Here is an 18,216-nt window from a genome sequence, read left to right as displayed (position 1 = left end):
TAAGCTATTCATACAGAAGTTGTTGATGTATGGGCTGGAAAAGCAGACTGTGAGGTGGACTGAAAACTGGCTTAATGGTCGGGTCCAGAGGGTGCTGATCAGCAACGCAAAGTCTAGTTGGAGGCCAGTAGCAAGTGATATATCCCAGGGATCAATATCGGGTACAGTCCTGTTTAACATTTTCATTAATGATCTGGATGATGGGGCAGAGTGTACCTTCAGCCAGTTTGCAGATGACACAGAACTGGGAGGAGTGACTGATGGGTCGTGCTGCCATCCGGAGGGACCTCAACAGGCTGGAGAGATGGGCTGACAGGAACCTCATGAAGTTCAACAAGGTGAAATGAAAAGTCCTGCACCTGGGAAGGAACAACCCCAGGCACCAGTATATGCTGAGGACTGACCAACTGGAAAGAGCCTGGTGGTTCTGCTGGACCGCATGAGACAGCAACGTGCCCTTGCCACCAAGAAGGCTAAAGGTATCCTGAGCTGCATGAGGCAAAGTATTGTTAGCAGGTCAAGGGAGGAGATCGTTCCCCTCTTCTCAGCCCTGGTGAGGCCACACCTGGAGTGCTGTGTCCAGTCCTGGGCACCCCAGTACAAGAGAGACATGGGCATAGTGGAGAGAGTCCAGCAAAGGGCCGTAAGGATGATGAAGGGACTGGAGCACCTCACGTATGAGGAAAAGCTGAGAGAGCTGGAACTCTTTACCCTAGAAGCTGAGAGAAGGCTCAGGGGGGACCTCATCAATGTATATAAATACCTGAAGGAAGGGTGCAAAGAGGACAGAGCCAGGCTCTTTTTGGTGGTGCCCAGTGACAGGCCCAGAGGCAATGGGCACAAAGTGAACCCCAGGAGGTTCCCTCTGAACATCAGAAAACACTTTTATGCTGTGAGGGTGACTGAGCACTGGCACAGGTTGTGCAGACAGGTTGTGGAGTCTCCATCCTTGGAGATACTCAAAAGCTCAAAAGCTGTCTAGACATGGTCCTGAGCAACTGGCTCTAGATGGCCTTGCTTGAGCAGGCATGGCTTGGACAAGATGACCTCCAGAGGTCCCTGCCAACATCAACCATTCTATAATGTAATTTTATATAATGATTTGAACTATAGCTTCTTTACTTAGTAATTGGTATATAGATGGGATTTTTCTTGAGAATACTATTCTCTGGAATAATGATTTCATAATTTACTAAATGGAGAAAAAATATTGATAGGTAAATAAACATGTGAGTGGCATTTAAGGGTTTATATGTATCCTCTCTCACAGGTGTACCTTTAATAACTTGACTCCCCCTGTACGGTTATAAAATATCAATACATCTCTCCTGGACTATGCATCTATTACATGAATAGCCCCACTGATCTTACTGTGATATAAATGAAGCTAGGATTGATCCAAGACATCTTTGTCCCTCTTTGTTTGAAATCTTATAATATTAGATATAGCATCAGTTCAGATTCATCAGTAGTTTCCTGAGACATATGAAAAATATGTCTGCTCTCTTTCCCTCTCTTCCCTTCCTCGGGATTAAATTTAACAATAATAATATATTATCCTGGATATTACTGTTTTGGAAATTATTAAAATATCCCCTTAATGTTTTCTGTTCCTTAATTCTGATATATACTCTCCACCTTAGCTGACATTTTCCACTTCCTGGGTTGACAGACATTGTCTTTCAGTTCTCTGTGGTATATTTATTGTTGCCCCTAAGTATACCTCTTCCAAAGATACGTATACTTTAGAATATTCTTGAGGAGAAAATGCACACATAATAAAGGTAGAAAGTCTTCACAGCTCTTACTAATTTACATGTTACAGTGATTTCAAATGGAAACAAAGACAATCTTGTTCAACGTGTTTTTAAATGGCCTCCAGCAATAGATGAAATGAATTAAGCATCATTATTCTTAATGGTGTTCTGCATTTGTTTAAAAAAAATAATGCAATGCTTTTTATGTATAGTGCAAATTGTACATTAGGATATATAAAAACTAATGCTGTTTTAATGGTTATTTTGTTAATAACTAGGGTACTTCAGGAAAACAGATATAAGCTATAATAAAAAAATTATTCTTAACAACAACAAAAAATTACCTAAAATTGCTTCTTAATTACCTCTTTGTTGTCATTAATGCAGAGAGCATGAGGATTAGTGGTGACTTCTTCTTTAAAAAAACCAAAACTTAACACAAAAAACCCCAAAGCTTTCAAATACATAAAAGCTGTTCTGAATTCAGTAAATGAAAGGTATGTGTTGTTTTAGCATATTAGACTTCCTAGGCCATTCCTTGGTGGATTAGAGAGCTTGTTCTGGAAACTACTTAATCCTTTATACAACATTTAATACAGATCTTTATTTTAGTCCAGAATCAGCCAAACAACATAAAACATAAAAAAATATGTACGTTAACCCCCCCCCCCCCAAAAAAAAAACAAACAAACAAGTCTGAGGAAAATCTTATCAGACATATTTCCATCCTGAGACCATAGGTTAGTGTACAGAGACTACTCATGGAAGTAGAAATATAGGCTTGTGCCACATCAAGCTAAGTAGAAGGAGGACCAAGGAATGTTTCTTCGTTTAGTCCACTTCTTTAATGAATGGGAACCTGAACAGCAGACATAAGTCAGGATTATTTTTTTTTCCCTTTAACACAGGAATTTTCTTCTGCTTATTCATACCCAGTCATCTACAGGAGGTATTATGCCAAGCTGCCAGAAAGTAAGGTCACTTGAGTTTCACTGACAGTTCTCTACTTTCTATCTTCTCCTGATGTACAAACTGTATTTATTACATTAAAATTGGAAGAGAACATGCATATTGTCTCATGCAAGAACTCTTTGGTGTATGAAATTCAATTAGTCTCTAGTTCATGTTAGCCTAATGCTTGTGTGTCCTCTGGAGTGGAAGCTGCAACAGTCTAATGAAGCTGAAACTTTCTTGTTCTAGCTCTCTGAACATCAACTAAAGACCTTGGCTTGAGGAGGGAGTTCGGTTATTGGCATGTTGACTCAGTGCATCTGTGTAAGACTCTCTGTTGCTCATATGATGTGTCATAAAAAAGGAAACTGCCTTTCTCAGCTGAAATCCTAGAAGATTTTGTCAGTGACAGGACCATCTACCTTCTCCAGATTGTGAATCCTCCCTTTAGAATACGCTACAATAATGGGGAAAAGATGGAAGTCTAGTGATGGAAAAATACCTTTGCTGTATGATTAGTTTGTGGAAATTGCGAATCTTGCAGATGATATCCCTTGGTAGTGAAGGTTGTAGGGAGCTGGGAAAATAATATTTCTAATACTGAGATAGGCATTGCTTCACCAGGGATGTGTAAAGGAATCCTAAAAATATTATTAATTTTAATTTCTCTCTTACCATTTTAAAACATTGGTAGGAACAAAGAAAACTCTTGAACAGCAAGAAGCTACTGTAATCTTTCTCAATAGAAATGGTAACAATGATTTTTACCTTTCCTTTGGATAATGAATCAAGTTAAAGTAAACTAATATGATCTGAAAATGCACTGCAGACTGGAGTTTTTCATTTCTGTTTGTTGCTGCTTCTCAGCAAGCAAAAGAATTTCAGAGCACTCCTCATCTTGCATTACTTGTTACGCATACATTTTAGTTTGCTCTCCCTTTATCTTTCCCAGTCTCACAAGATTTTCTTTTTGATATGTGCCGCTTTCCCTTCCGCCTGTCTCCTCTTCTAAATAACACACAATGGCACAGGACTGGCAAACTAACAATATAACTGACTGAGAAAATTAAATGTGTGACATCTCATTAAAACTTAGTGCAAATTCTTGCATCGCTGAAGAGAGTTGTTTTAAATGTTACCTTGAAGATAAATGCAAATAAGTGAATCTCTTTGGTGAGTAAAATTTGGCATGGCAGTTAAATCTAGCAACTAAGAATACTGCACAGGACATGAGCTAGTCTGAAAATCTTTCAGAATTAAGTGCAGCTAATGTTAAACAACTGCATCATTTAATAGTTCAGTTCATGATGCTTAAAATAAATATCTCCATTTTGGGAGTTCTATATCAATTATTCTCTACTGATTTCGGGTCAAATCTGCCCAGTGTTGTGATTATGTTTACAGAGACGATCATTATTATTCTACAAAGTATCCAGTGAAGGTGCTAATGTTATATGTGCTCTAGAAAACTTAGAGTGAAATTGTGAATGCTTCCACAGGTGTATTTTGGCAACACATGGCTAATACGATTATTTAGAAAAGAGCTAATAGGTTACATTTTTCCCTGAAATTTGTCCTCAGAATTAGGAGAAATCCAGGACTTATTTGAATAAAATCTAAAGGATAGAGTAATTCAGGAGTGTACTGAAATCTCATTGTTACTGTGATACTTGGATTAAATTGAAATGTTGACAAATATATTTCAGAAGAAAGTAGAAAAAATATTTTCTAGATTATACAAATAAAAATTTCTATTATAAAGTAGAAGAGTAAAAACGTGTTTAGTGAGGTAATGTTGGAATGGCCTGTCACTTGGTAAAGACTACAAAAAACTGTAAACTGTATTGGAAAGACTCCTATACATTATAGCATATTAAATTAAGATAAAAAAATAACTTGGACTGCATTAATGTCTACAGTAAGAATTCAAACTAAAGGCTGGTTTGTTAATACAGCCATATTCTGGTCTGTAGTTATCTGAATACCATTCACTGAAAATTCATGGAGGGATTTCTGAATCTGAAATTCAAATGGAAATAGGTGTGAAAAATCTTAAAGTCTTTATCTGGCATTGTCATAATTCCAGAAGTAGTTTGTATGATAAAATGGGTCTGACTAACCTAATCTGCTCTCTGTTTTTCACAGTGCATCTTCTGGCTTTTTGGTGAAAATAGGATTAACACTTTGTATGCTATTAGAAAAAAGTCCATGACCTTTATAGTCAATTAGGAGATTTCAGACCTGGGTGGAATTCATAGCGGGGGCGGGGAGGGGAAGAAAACCCATACTCCTGTAATTGGCAGGTTTGATTTGAATAATTGGAAGTCAATTAATGTAGAAATCCCATGCTGTAGTTTTCAAGTAATTTTTAAAGCAGAATTATTATGTTGTTCATCTAAAGTCTTCCAAAAGATGTTTTACAAAGATATTTTACAGATCTAAGAAGATATTGAGCTGAATTTGATTGTGGCATCCTTTCATTAACTCTTATTATTTATGGTTGCATTTATTTTAAAGAACAAGGTAATATATATTAATTAACTCTGTTTTTCTTGTGATTGAAGAAAAAAGAAATCCATCTTTTAAAACCTGTTTTTCTCTCTCTCTTGGGTTGGTAACTTAGTTTCTTTTTTAAGTATTCACATAACATTCTATTTTGTTACTCTCTCTAAATATTAATTATCTTCTGTTTAGGAATACCTTCCTTTTTCATTTGTATGAAATCCTTCTCAATTTAAAGGTTTGTTCAACCAGTTTAGATAGATGACCAAATATGCAAAACTGTCTTTCACAGTAATTGCAATTGCTGTATGATAAAACTGGGCTATATAAAATAAAACCAACAGACATTCTGATTTTCTATACAGTGAGAAAAATTATATATAAAGTACATATACCACTGACAGCTGAAAAGGCAAGTATTTCTGTGGAAGAACAGCAAGAAATTCACTGAAACAAGAGTTTGCAAAATATCAGTGACAGATATGAAAACAAAACCACATCTTCACAGCTGATCATTTTGTGCAATAAAATTGCTAAATGAAACAGATGTCTTTCCACTTCTCAGCTTGGCTGACATGAATCACAGATGCCCATTAGCCAAAATAACTATAGGAAACACTTTATACTAAAAGCAGCAGAGAAATATTTCACAGAATGTTTTTTACTAGAGTAAAATGACAAAACTTTGCAGTGCTGATTGACACACTGCTCACGCATTTCAGAGCTGGGTAAAGATTTGGTGTTCAAGGCTGTCAAGCACACAGGGTGGGCTTTAGCCATCTTGATTCCTCTAATAACATCTGGATTGAATTAAGAGCTAAGCAAATGAAATGACAGGTATTATCTTTCCTTGCTTGTATATAACACACATTTTCACTCCTTGAATTATGTCTGGAAGCCCTGTTCATTTTATCTATAGCTTTGTGTTTCCTGATCACCCAAGAACACCTTCTGAAATGTCATTCTGAATTTGAAGTTTTTCTACTATAACTGTGGACTGTTATGTGCATACATAAAATTTAAATTGGATTACCAATCCAAAGTTACTTTATTAATATTTTTCAGAAAATGTTTGTTTTCATAGTTTAAAGTGTTCTTCTAAACTATGCAGGTTAGTATTCCTTATAAATATGTTACTCTGAAGTGCAACTATCAACTCCTTAAAAGCCTTTATGTGGATGTCTCAAAATCTTATATTCAGTCCCCTTTCTGGTCTTTTGGCTAATATAGGTGGGAAGAAAACTATAGTTTGAATTTGGTGGAGTGTCATGGTTTGGCTGAAACCAGGACATGGAGGTAAAAGGTTAATGATTTTGTGAGTGTTGTGAAAAGAATATTTTTCACTTCCAAACCAGTTTAGTAAGAATTTTTGACACACACATAGCTACAGGAGAAGCAATGGAAAACCATCAACGTTGATAGTACCTTATATATTAGGCAAATAAGTATATTAGAAGATCTTTACATCCTGAATTGGATCTAAATATAGTTGTTCAAAAGCTTCATATTTTGTAGTGTAGGGGTTTTCTTCATTTTCTGATTTAGTTCTGTTCACTACACTGTGTTTGTGCTTCTAGTGCAGGCAACATTCTTGCCAAAACAATTTCTATGCATGACTTGTGAGTTAAATTTGGCAAGATAGTATTCCTGGGAACTGTTTTCATGGGGTTATGCTATTCTGGAGATCAAGAATTTATTAGAATGGATTTTGCCAAACTCTAACTGATTTCTGAGTTAAAGGACAGGCACTGGAGCCCTAATGTACTGTCATCAACTTTTGTAAGAGTTTTTAATACCAGATCTGACTTTGGAAGGCATATAGGAAAACTGCAATGTGCCCATTTGAAGATTTTATTTTCCGCGCAATCTTTCTTGTTTAAACGGGCCTTTATTTTGTATTTCTGGTGCACATGTCTAAGGAAGAGCAGCCTCCTATAATTTCTCTTCATCACTCTGCTATGAAAATACTGTAATTAGTGGTCATGGACCACCAGTGAGCGCTTAGAACCAAAACCTTTTTGAAGATAAGGTGGTATCCTAGGAAAACCTGGAGAAGAAAACACTTAAAAGGCTTTTGAGGACTAGTTACACTAAATGACTTTATAAAATAGGCCACAGCCTGCAAGACACTGTCCAGTCCCCTAAAAACTGTGTTACTTAGAAGGGTAAAATGTCCATCAAAAGAGGAGCACGAGGTATTAAAGTTCAGAGTAAAAATTCATTCCACAAAAAGGGAGTGAGAATGTCTTGAAACCTTCAGTTTGAAGTCAGCAAGAGAAATGGAAGGAAAAGAAAGAATAGGATTTATTTCAAAAGATTTCTCTTAACATTTACTTTCCTACTCTTCATGTTTGGTGGAGCTTCCTATTTATTTATTATAGAATGAAAAAAAGAAAGTAGTAAGAAAATATGTATTTTGTAAAGCAAACATACATGTATGTAATGTAAACAAAGTTTAATTTGTCATTCTTTGATAAATATTTACAGTGTTTCTCAAGGTTTATTTCTGAACTAAAAGAAAATAGGAAAACCTTTATATAGAAAATCAAAGTTCAGAACAATGATAGTTTTCTAAATTTCTACCATAAAGGCTTTGTTCCAAGATTCCACATGAGCCTCTTCTGTTCCATATATTGCAAGTGTGTGGGAAACATTCAGTGTTCGAAAAATGTTTCATGGAAGAGAAGTTTACTGTTTGACTTCAGCTTATCCCACCAGTCCGCTGTGTATGTTTGGTTTCAGCACAAAAGCCAAGGAAAGCCACATTCAAAACCCTAATAGTTGAATATTCTACCTCTGATACTGACTTAAAATAGATGCTATGGAAGGCAATACAAGGGCATCATAGACAAAAAAGAGAAATATTTCCGTGACTGCATGCCAAGGGTGATATTTGTACTAAGCTACATGTATAATATTTTTCATGATCTGAAATGTGAGCTTAAATTAACTAAAACCATTAAATGCCTAAATATGATCTTACTGCAGTTCTAATTGATGTTGTTAATGTGTGTTCAGATAACTATTTTTAGAAAGGAAAAAAAGTGCTAGTTCTGTCTCAAACTTTTTGGAACATTCTGATTTTTTTTAGTGTGATTTTTTAAAAGTCTTTATATTTGCATTTCATTATTGTAATCAGAGCTTCTACTTAATTTGATCCTTCTGCTGAACCCCAAAATTAAAAATGTGTATATTTAATGGTGAAAATAAATCTGAATGCCAGATTCTTTCAGTTAATTATGAAATCAATGAGATTGGAAGGAACTTTCCAACAAGGTGATGAGAGAAATTATGGTAAGTGTATCCAAAAGATCACATAAGCCAACCATATCACTGTACCAAACAAAGTAACATAATTGAATAATTTTTTTTGTTATGGATGTACTAGAGTCAGTCAGTACTACAGGTCATTAATAGATGAAGTTCAGCTTTGTATTACTTACATAATGGGTATAAAATCAATACTGAATGCTTAATAAATTTCTTTCTTTCCATTATGCTATTTACATTAGTTGATGGAGTGAAAATGATAATGACTTAAAATGAAATGTTCTCCAATTTAGGAGAAATATAAACAATATGAAAAAAAAAATTAGTATGACATGGAACCAGTTGTTCTATTTTCCTTAATTGTCATGTATTCTGCCATGTTCTTTATCTGCTTACTGAATTTACAACTAGCACAGCAGGTTGTGAATTTTTAATAGGATCTCTTCAAGGAAGGAAAAGGTCAGTATTAACATAAAAATCTTCTTTAAGAATTGTGGTGCAAATGTTTCTTAACAGAGAGCAGGTGTTGCTGCAAAACTAAAATCTGCCATGACAGCCAAGTTAAAAGATTCCTGGAGCTAAGTTAGGAACAAAATGCCTCAGTATGACACCATGACTGCCAGTCAATGGTGACTGAAAATAACTTTTTCTTGTTGGTATTAAACATGTCTGTTGCATGCAGAATGATTTAATACATAATTATTATTTAAAAACAACAACAACAACAACAACAACAAAACCCCTTTTCATTACTTTTAAATAAAATGCTCTTATATTTCTTCCTTTTCAGCTTCATTCTGACCAGGACAAGGGAGATGGATCTCTCAAATACATTTTGTCGGGAGATGGGGCTGGTACTCTTTTTATAATTGATGAGAAAACAGGTGACATTCATGCTACTCGGAGAATTGACAGGGAAGAGAAAGCATTTTATACCCTGCGTGCCCAAGCTATTAATAGAAGAACTCTGAGACCAGTGGAACCTGAATCTGAGTTTGTCATCAAAATCCATGACATCAATGACAATGAACCAACATTTCCGGAAGAAATTTACACTGCTAGTGTTCCTGAAATGTCAGTAGTGGGTGAGTGCTTTATACTGAAGCACAAATGCCTGTTCTATGTTACTTGATGAATAATTTCCCCATCCTCTGAAAAGCCAGTCATGTTCGAAATTCTACCTGAGAGGTTAAGTATTTTTCATTTTGGTTTGTTTGTTCAAATTTTGGAATTGCATCCAGAAACAGATTTTTGTGATTTGAGATCTATTTACTTAGAATATTCAAATTATTGATTTACAATGATTTGGAATACAAAATAAATAGAAAGTAGTTAATGGTGAATCACCCTCCTCCTAAAGAACTGTTAGAATAAATCACTAAATTAGCTTCTTAAAAGCTCAATGAATTTTTTCTTTCATTTTCACTGGAGGTCCCCAGTGGTGATAAGCTCTGAATGGAGAGCTGTCTCCGCTCTCACTCTTTCTGTGGCTGAGGAGAGTTATATGTTTACTCATGCTGTTGATGCACTGCCTGAAGATAGATACCCTCTTTATTCTCTTTGCTGTCAGTTTTTTAGTGTATGGACAAATCATCCCGTGTTTTTGGTTCCTCCCTTAACTCACTCATGAGTGGCAGTTTCAAGAATCTTAAACAGCTGTTTGAGTTAATCTTTCTTCTGTTTGCAATGTATTTTCAGTTCCTATTTTATCTACAAAGTTGTGGCCTGGATCACGGCAGCTGGTCAGATTCATAAACAATAGCATTTTAGAATATGAGCTATTATTGATTAGTGCATACAACTCTTAAGAAGAATTTTGAAAAGCTTAAAAATATATCAAGTCTCTTTTTAAAAATTAATATTCACTTATTCATTGTATAACTGTAGGTATAATACTAATTTCTAAATATTCAGGAAACACACAAAAACTTCAATACACATGTGAGTGGCAGTAGCAAAATGGGGTAAATAGCAAATGAAAAGGCATGTCTTTTTCACTACCAAAGGTGAAAGAGGACCTACTGTAGATAGATGGTAATATTGATCAGATGTCATGCCTTTTATTGGCGGAAACAACACTGGAACAATTCTTTTTGTTCATTGGTTCCAATTCTAGTAGATGTTGTCATCATCTTTTACATTCTCCAGTTACCTTCTCTGAATTTTCACCATACAAGTGATGTTTTACACGTTAGATATTTGTTCTTTTTTTGTTATACCTTAAATCCAAGACAGTCTCTAATATGACCTGTAAATTTCAACTTGTATTTATGCCTTTGGGGCCTCTGGTATGTTATTCTGGGACTGCATTCTCAAGACCTCTGCTATCATCTGGAGCCTGCACTCTCAATCCCAGTGCTGAATATCACTGTTTTAAGTGGATGGGCTTAATCTCATCTCTATTTTAAGAAGTGTAAAAAAAATAGTCAATGATTCTGCAGTTTTGCAACTGTGTTGTCTATTTATACACATCTGTACCACAACCATAGTGATGAGATGTTCATATTAACTCAATATGCACTCATTTGAATACCAGAAGGAAGATATGGTAGCGTATCATACTGTGTAAGTTTACTCATATGCCTCATTTCTTTTAGAGCTACACTGTGTAATGTAGATAGCAGCTAGAGTTCAGAGCTATTGGGTTTTCTTCATACATTTTAAGTTTTCAGCAAGACTGCATATATCATTAATTTCATCAGTATACCACCATATCTCTGTTACTTAATAACTGAGTAAGTTGGTAAACATTTAATCACCAGTATTTCTTTACTAATTCATAAATTAAGGCTGTTATTGCCTAATGTCCTGCTTTCTTCACCAAAAGCATCAAAAGAAGTGCACAAGTAGCAAAAAAGTGCAGGAAGCATTAGCTTGAAATAATGGAAATCTGTGCACCCCTTGGAGGGCAGGGTTTGCTCCATCCTAAAATGCCCTGTACTGTAAGGTACTACAAAGAGGGCCAGGAGGTAAGAAAAAGGCTATTAAGTCTTTATCTACTCCATCTGCCCCTATCCTTAAGATATCAAATCATGATGTAGCCAGCTTCTTTCAAGCCAGAAACAGCAGTTTTGACTTCTTCCTCAGTCTGTGGTATTAGCTAGATGGATACCTGAGAATGTGGCTATTTCTATTATCAAACACAGTGTCTTGACAAAGGCCCATAAATTCTTTATTGTCTTGTTCATCTTTCTTCTGCTGCTTATTAATCATAGTAAAGGCAGAGATAAATGGGCCAACTTCAGGATCTTGCAGTTGGGTCAATATCCTAGAAGAGGTCTTGTTCTCCTGACGTCTTTGTACTGATTACCGGATATTTTCTCTTCTTTCACTTTTTTCCTTTCCTTATTTTCAAAGTTTATGACTCAGAATATTCTTACAGTTTTGACAACAATTTTCTGTTCCGTGCATCATATTCTTCACCTGTCTATCTCTTTCTGCTCATTCAAGGGTTTCTTTTCAGGACTGCAAATGAGTCTGTTTTCCTCTATACAGCTTTTCCCGTGGATTTTGCCTTTTTAGACAAGCTTTCAGAACTTTCTGTTATTTAGACCTTTTTTTTTTTAATCATCACATCCTTTCTTCTATTTGTTGATGTTTCTCTATTCATCTGTCATAGCCTGTATATTCTCTAGTCATTCCTTATGCTTATTCCATCCTGTATCTTCAGTGCTGTTTCTACTATCTGTCATGCTGGTCTTTTCTGCTGCTGAATTAGGGATATCAATATATGTTTCATAAGATGTAACCTCCCTCTGGGTTTACACATGAACTACAGGTTGGGTGTCCCACAGTTAGCCTGTCATCTCTACTTGTGTTTATCTTTTTGTCTTCCTCTTCAAACAGCATTTAGAGCTACTATTGCTCAGCTTTCTCCTGAGGCTTTTTGTACACTCCCTCATTAGTGCTGTTCCACCAATTCCCAATGCTTAGTCCTCTCTGCCATAGCATTTATCTTATAACACTTCCTTCTTGTTTCCAATTAATAAAGATTTTTTAATCTTATAGTTCTTTCACCAAACCCTTTTGCACCTTCTGACTTATAATTTTATAATATCAATAATGACAGATTTTGAAAACCCAAATTATTATATTATATTTTTCAATTTTTTACAAACTCCAATTTCACTCTGTACACTAATCCTGCCATAAGGAGAGGGAACAAAAAAGAAAAAAAAAAAACAGACAAAACCAAACCAAAAAACCCCCTCAAGATTAAACATTATTTTTCTATAAAAGGGACATCTTAAAAGAATTGGAAATCTCCACTGATGTGCTTGTTTCCAGCTTATTGTTTTCCAAGTTACAGGAGTACCATGTAGCCAAAGGTCTTTCTGACATCAGCTTCTCTGAATATGCAGACCTTTCCACTTCTTTGTTATTCTGCTGCATTAAATAGTTTATTTCAGGGGAGAACATGTGTCATTATTTCCTCTCTTTTCTGCTAGAAAGAGCAGAAAATTTCTATTAATTCAACATGTTATTTTTATGGATAATTTACTAGGGAGGGTACTTGCTGTGGTTAAATATCACATAGCTCAGTTGGGAGCAAGGAAAAGGAAATATAAGTTTCAAATTCAGCTCTACAATGGGTATTCTGTGGGTTCTTTGTCCTAGCTAATTAACTTCAGTGATTCTTATCTAATAGGTCTACCTCATAAATGCATTGTGAGGTCAAAGTCATTAATACTTGTATGGTGTTTGAAGATGCTTGCAAGGAACACATTAAAAAGGGCCAAATATATTAATTACTATCATAGTACCAGACCCTAGGGAGATTCAAACATTATAGTTAAAATTATGTTAAAATATGCCTTCTGAGAACTACAATAATCTGACAAATGACTGTTTATTTCTGGGCCTAGCTCATCACTGTAGAATTCTAATTTATCATATAATGAAATCTGCAAGTGTACAAGGAGAAAATCACAGAATTCATATATCGTATTGATAACATAGCTGATGCCATATTCTCCAGTATATTATCACTGTCTCCTTTATGCTGCCCTACAGAGTTCAGATTAGGCTTTAGATCCTGAAGGCCAAAGACTCACCAACTTCATCAGAAGCAATGTGTGCCTATGTAGAAGACAGAGTAAGGCCCAGACCAAATAGTGCTAAGTCACACCCACACTGCAGTTTTTAAACTGTGGCACGACTGATCATCTTCAGTGCCTCGTGATTTTGGGTCCAGGTTTCAGACCAGAGCAAGCATTGTATTTGTTGTATTGAGCATCAGTGGTCTTCAGTGACTTCATTGAACTGAAGCAAAGCAAAACAAGCTGATGGTTTGACATCAACATGTGCACAACATAACTGATATCCTGATATACTCCTCCTGTTTGCTTCTTTGCCTGTTTTCTATCAGGTTTTTCATAGGAATCACTGATCCCTTGGTGGAAGCCTAGAGAGCATGTCTCTCTTCTTCCTAGGAGCAAGGGCCAAGATCAAAGCGGTGACTTACTTCTGCATCTTGAATGGCACGCAGAAGTGTAGCGGTGCCCTTGCACTTTTCCTGCCAGGTACCTGACAGGTGGCTGCCCAGCAAAAGCCAAAGAGCTGAGCCAGCATTAAAAATTATAGTCTATCCTTACTGCTTCTGGGTAACGGGGTATACGTTACCCTGAGCATAAGCCACTGAGTAAATCGCACTGTGTGTTAGTGATGAAATTAGGGAGCCAAAGTCTCTTCCCACAGACTTTAAAGGGAACAGGATCAAATCTACAATTGTCAGAAGAAGCATCCGATAGATTTTATTGGGTGTATATGCAGCCATGCTCACTGCAGCTAGAGAGAAGAATAGCTGATATGATTTGTTCTGTTTCATGTGTATAAAATAGCATTAATTAATACATCATATGTGCATTATGACCCTCATAATTGAGGCAGCAGTAACTATTAGACACTTATTACATTGCAAATAGAACTTTTAAAATTTATTTTAAAGCTATTAAACACTTTCTTCGGTTTTCTTCCAAATTATCCTTCAACATCAATTCAGCATGTTTTTTTAAACTAAAATGAAATAAAAATATCATACAATTGACTAATTAATAAATACTGCTAGTTTGAACATATGAAGGAGATGTGAAAATTAGAAATAAATAATTCAGTTGCACGTAATATATACAAAATATCACCTTTCATGGGTTTGCAATGTAGACTTTTCTGATTAATCCATTGTACTGTTGTGATAGATGCCTTGATGATGACTATTCTCTTTATGGATATAAAATGGAGGATTTGTAAACTTGACTTGGATAATGCAGTATTGATCAGTGTACTTGCTGGCTTGGTGGTTTAATTTTTTTCTGTTGCTTTTTTCTTTTTTTACTTGCAGTACTTAAGTTACTGAACATGTTTTGTTCTTATCCTTCTTTTACACAACACCTTTTTGCTATTTCAGAGCAAATATTCTTTAGGAGCAAGTATACATTCTAGTACTGCAGTTTGCTACACACTAGGATGGTCCAAAAAGTGCATTTCGGAACCAAGGCAATACTCCTCAGAACTTAAATATATTTAACAAGAAGGCCTCTGTATCTTTTAACAGAATATTTATATAGACATATATCTACAAATGGAGTTCACTGTGTCTCGAGATATAAGACATTTGTAAATCAGAAACAGATGAAATTTTTAGGACAGTTCTACAACCTTTACATTCTTATATTTTAAAGGTGTTCAGATTTTCACTTTCAGTCCTAGTCCAGATGGTCACTGAAACAATTATGAGTAGAGTGGAAAGTGTTCATAATTTTTATCTTATTTTTTCATTATACTTGTGTAGCAATTTTTTTGTCTTTTTTAAATTTTATTTTGTGTTTGAGGCTTTGTTCTGTTAACTCAGTGATTCATTCCATTTTAATACCAGAAATAATATAACCAGGAATTTGCCTATTATGCATTCTTTATGACATGCACGTAGTTTTAGGGACTCACTGAAACAAGTGTTTCTGTTCTAAAACAGTTGAAAACTGAACATTTCTGAGAACTCATCTGATTCAACAGTTAGGCACGTGCTCATTCTATCAATATTGGCGCAATTTTTCACATGAGTGAACAATTGACTTGTCAAAAGCAGATTTGTCATCATCTTCTGAAATCCCCCCAAAACTGAGGAAGCTTAGCATTTACTTCTATTTGCCTTTCTATGTACATTAGAATAAACATGTAATGTAGTCAAACTATGAGAGGGAATAAATAGTTGTGCCAAGTGTCTTGGATTTACAGGTGCTTTATTTCACAATAATTGGCAGTATTTGTTGGAGGGAAAAAATCGGGACAAAAGGAGAAATAGGTTTGAAAGTCTTCTGATCTTCAGAATAGCCAGTGGCTAACCAGTCACATGCATATGATGATTTATTTTCCTTTCCTTGTTTTTTTTCACTTATTTCCTCTATTCTTAAAATCATATCTGCACTTTATGGAGGTACAATGGGGAAGATACTTGTTGATAATTTATTTCTCTGGTGGAAGAGTTGAACAGGATGTAGAAACTATTTTGATTCAGCAAGAAATGGCAGAGGCAATGGTAAACATTTCATGTTTTGAAGAACGAGTATATTCCACTAAAATTTAGGGATGGTCTTTAAAATTAGAAAATTTTCTGGAGTCTAAATAACCAGCAGATTTCAAAGTCCGTATGGCAGTATTTCTTCTGGTAGTATCTATCTATATTAACACTTAGAAGGTAGGGAGAACAGATGACTAGTTTTTCCCAAGTTCCAATGACCTATTTAATCATCTTTTTCTGTCATGTTCCTGCATGTGTAGTTTCATATCATGTTGACATCACTGGACAAAAAAAAAAAAAAATTGTTCTAGGTAATGGAAAGCAGATATTTATTGTAATAAAAATAAATAAGTCTTCTGAAAACAGGAAGTGAGTACATAAGTATGAAATTATCGTAGTAGGGGTACAATAGTACTATGAAAGTATTGTAGCGGGGTAAGGATAAGAATTCAGTTTAACTATAGCTATTGTTTACCTTTGGTAACTAGATCTTAATCATGCCTGTGGGATTAGGGAAGTTTAGATTCAGTTTCTGTAGAGTGACATCCTGAAATAGGGAAGAATGTACCTGAAGTTGACTATAAGATCATAGATATATTTGAAAAGTCCAACTGACATTAGCTGAAATTTTCTTTGGGGTCTGCTCAAATGGAAATTAATGTTCTTGGACCTTCACCTAGTACCATGTGAAGCTAAGCTGACTTTGGATGTTTCAGGTACTTCTGTGGTGCAAGTTACAGCTACTGATGCAGATGATCCTTCATATGGAAACAGTGCCAGAGTAATTTACAGCATACTTCAGGGACAGCCATATTTCTCTGTGGAACCAGAAACAGGTTAGAAAAATTGGCATTTCCACTTACCATAAACTGTATACTTTTTCTTTCATTTTAAAAATCTTAGATCATATAAAAAATTAATTTTAGAAACTAACTGAAGTGAAATCATATTTCTTGTTTTTTCTTCATGAATTATAATTCTTATAATAAATATAAAAACTTAGATTTATTACAGCTGACACTATGAAGCACAAGTCACTTTACAGTTATACTACTGATAGCTTAAGGATGTAAGTAACTACATTTCTGATAAAGACAAGAATAAAGGTTTGTGTCCTAGGAAATGTTGTTCCTTTTTTTCTTAATGTTTCTACTTGGTCTAATAAAAGGTTTTCTTTCTACTCATAAACCTTGTGCATAAATATCTTGAATCATTTTTAGCATGAAATTCAAACTGGTGTGTTGAGTTTGCGTGGCAAGGTTTTGGTAGTGGGGGCTACAGGGGTGACTTCTGTGAGAAGCTGCCAGAAGCTTCCCCTATGTCCGACAGAGCCAATGCCAGCTGGCTCCAGGATGGACCGGCCACTGGCCAAGGCTGAGCCCATCAATGACAGTGGTAGTGCCTCTGGGAGAACAGATTTAAGAAGGGGAAAAAAAGTTGCAGTGCAACAGAAACTGCAGCTGGAGAGAGGAGTGAGAACATGTGAGAGAAACAACCCTGCAGACCCCCAGGTCAGTGCAGAAGGAGGGGGAGGAGGTGCTCCAGGCACTGGAGCAGAGATTCCCCTGCAGCCCGTGGGGAAGACCATGGTGAGGCAGGCTGTCCCCCTGCAGCCCAGGGAGGACCCCACACCGGAGCAGGGGGATGCCCGAAGGGGGCTGTGACCCCATGGGAAGCCCGTGCTGGAGCAGGCTCCTGGCAGGACCTGTGGCCCTGTGGAGAGAGGAGCCCACACTGGAGCAGGATTTCTGGCAGGACTCGTGACCCTGCGGGGGACCCATGCTGGAGTAGTCTGTGCCTGAAGGACTGCAGCCCGGGGAAGGGACCCACGCTGGAGCAGTTCATGAAGAACTGCAGACTGTGGAAAGGACCCAAGTTGGAGAAATTCATGGAGGACTGTCTCCCGTGGGAGGGACCCCACGCTGGAGCAGGGGAAGAGTGTGAGGAGTCCTGCCCCTGAAGAGGAAGGAGCAGCAGAGACAACGTGTGATGAACTGACTGCAAGCCCCATTCCCCGTCCCCCTGCGCCACAGGCAGGGAGGAGGTAGAGAAAATTGAGAGTGGAGTTGAGCCCAGGAAGAAGGGAGGGGTGGGGGCAAGGTGTTTTAAGATTTAGTTTTATTTTTCATTACCTTACTCTGATTTTGATTGGTAATAAATTAAATGCATTTTCCCCAAGTTGAGTCTGTTTTGCCCATAATGGTAATTGGTGAGTCATCT

At 36.3% G+C, this 18,216-nt stretch overlaps 1 protein-coding gene across 4 annotated transcripts in view; it reads left to right on the top strand.

Annotated features, from left to right (window-relative positions):
- Positions 1–18,216, top strand: part of CDH10 (cadherin 10) — a 99,299-nt gene that overhangs the window by 57,504 nt on the left and 23,579 nt on the right. For all 4 annotated transcript variants that reach the window (XM_069808918.1, XM_069808916.1, XM_069808919.1 and 1 more), the window contains 2 exons: positions 9,271–9,565; positions 16,713–16,832. In XM_069808918.1, coding sequence (XP_069665019.1) covers positions 9,271–9,565; positions 16,713–16,832 — 415 coding nt within the window. The remainder of the gene's footprint in view (positions 1–9,270; positions 9,566–16,712; positions 16,833–18,216) is intronic.

This window comes from Haliaeetus albicilla, chromosome 21 (assembly GCF_947461875.1).
Source record: "Haliaeetus albicilla chromosome 21, bHalAlb1.1, whole genome shotgun sequence".
NCBI classification, from domain to species: Eukaryota; Metazoa; Chordata; class Aves; order Accipitriformes; family Accipitridae; genus Haliaeetus; species Haliaeetus albicilla.
The sequence above is the reverse complement of the archived record's forward strand: the minus strand, read 5'-3'. Positions and strand labels throughout refer to the sequence as shown.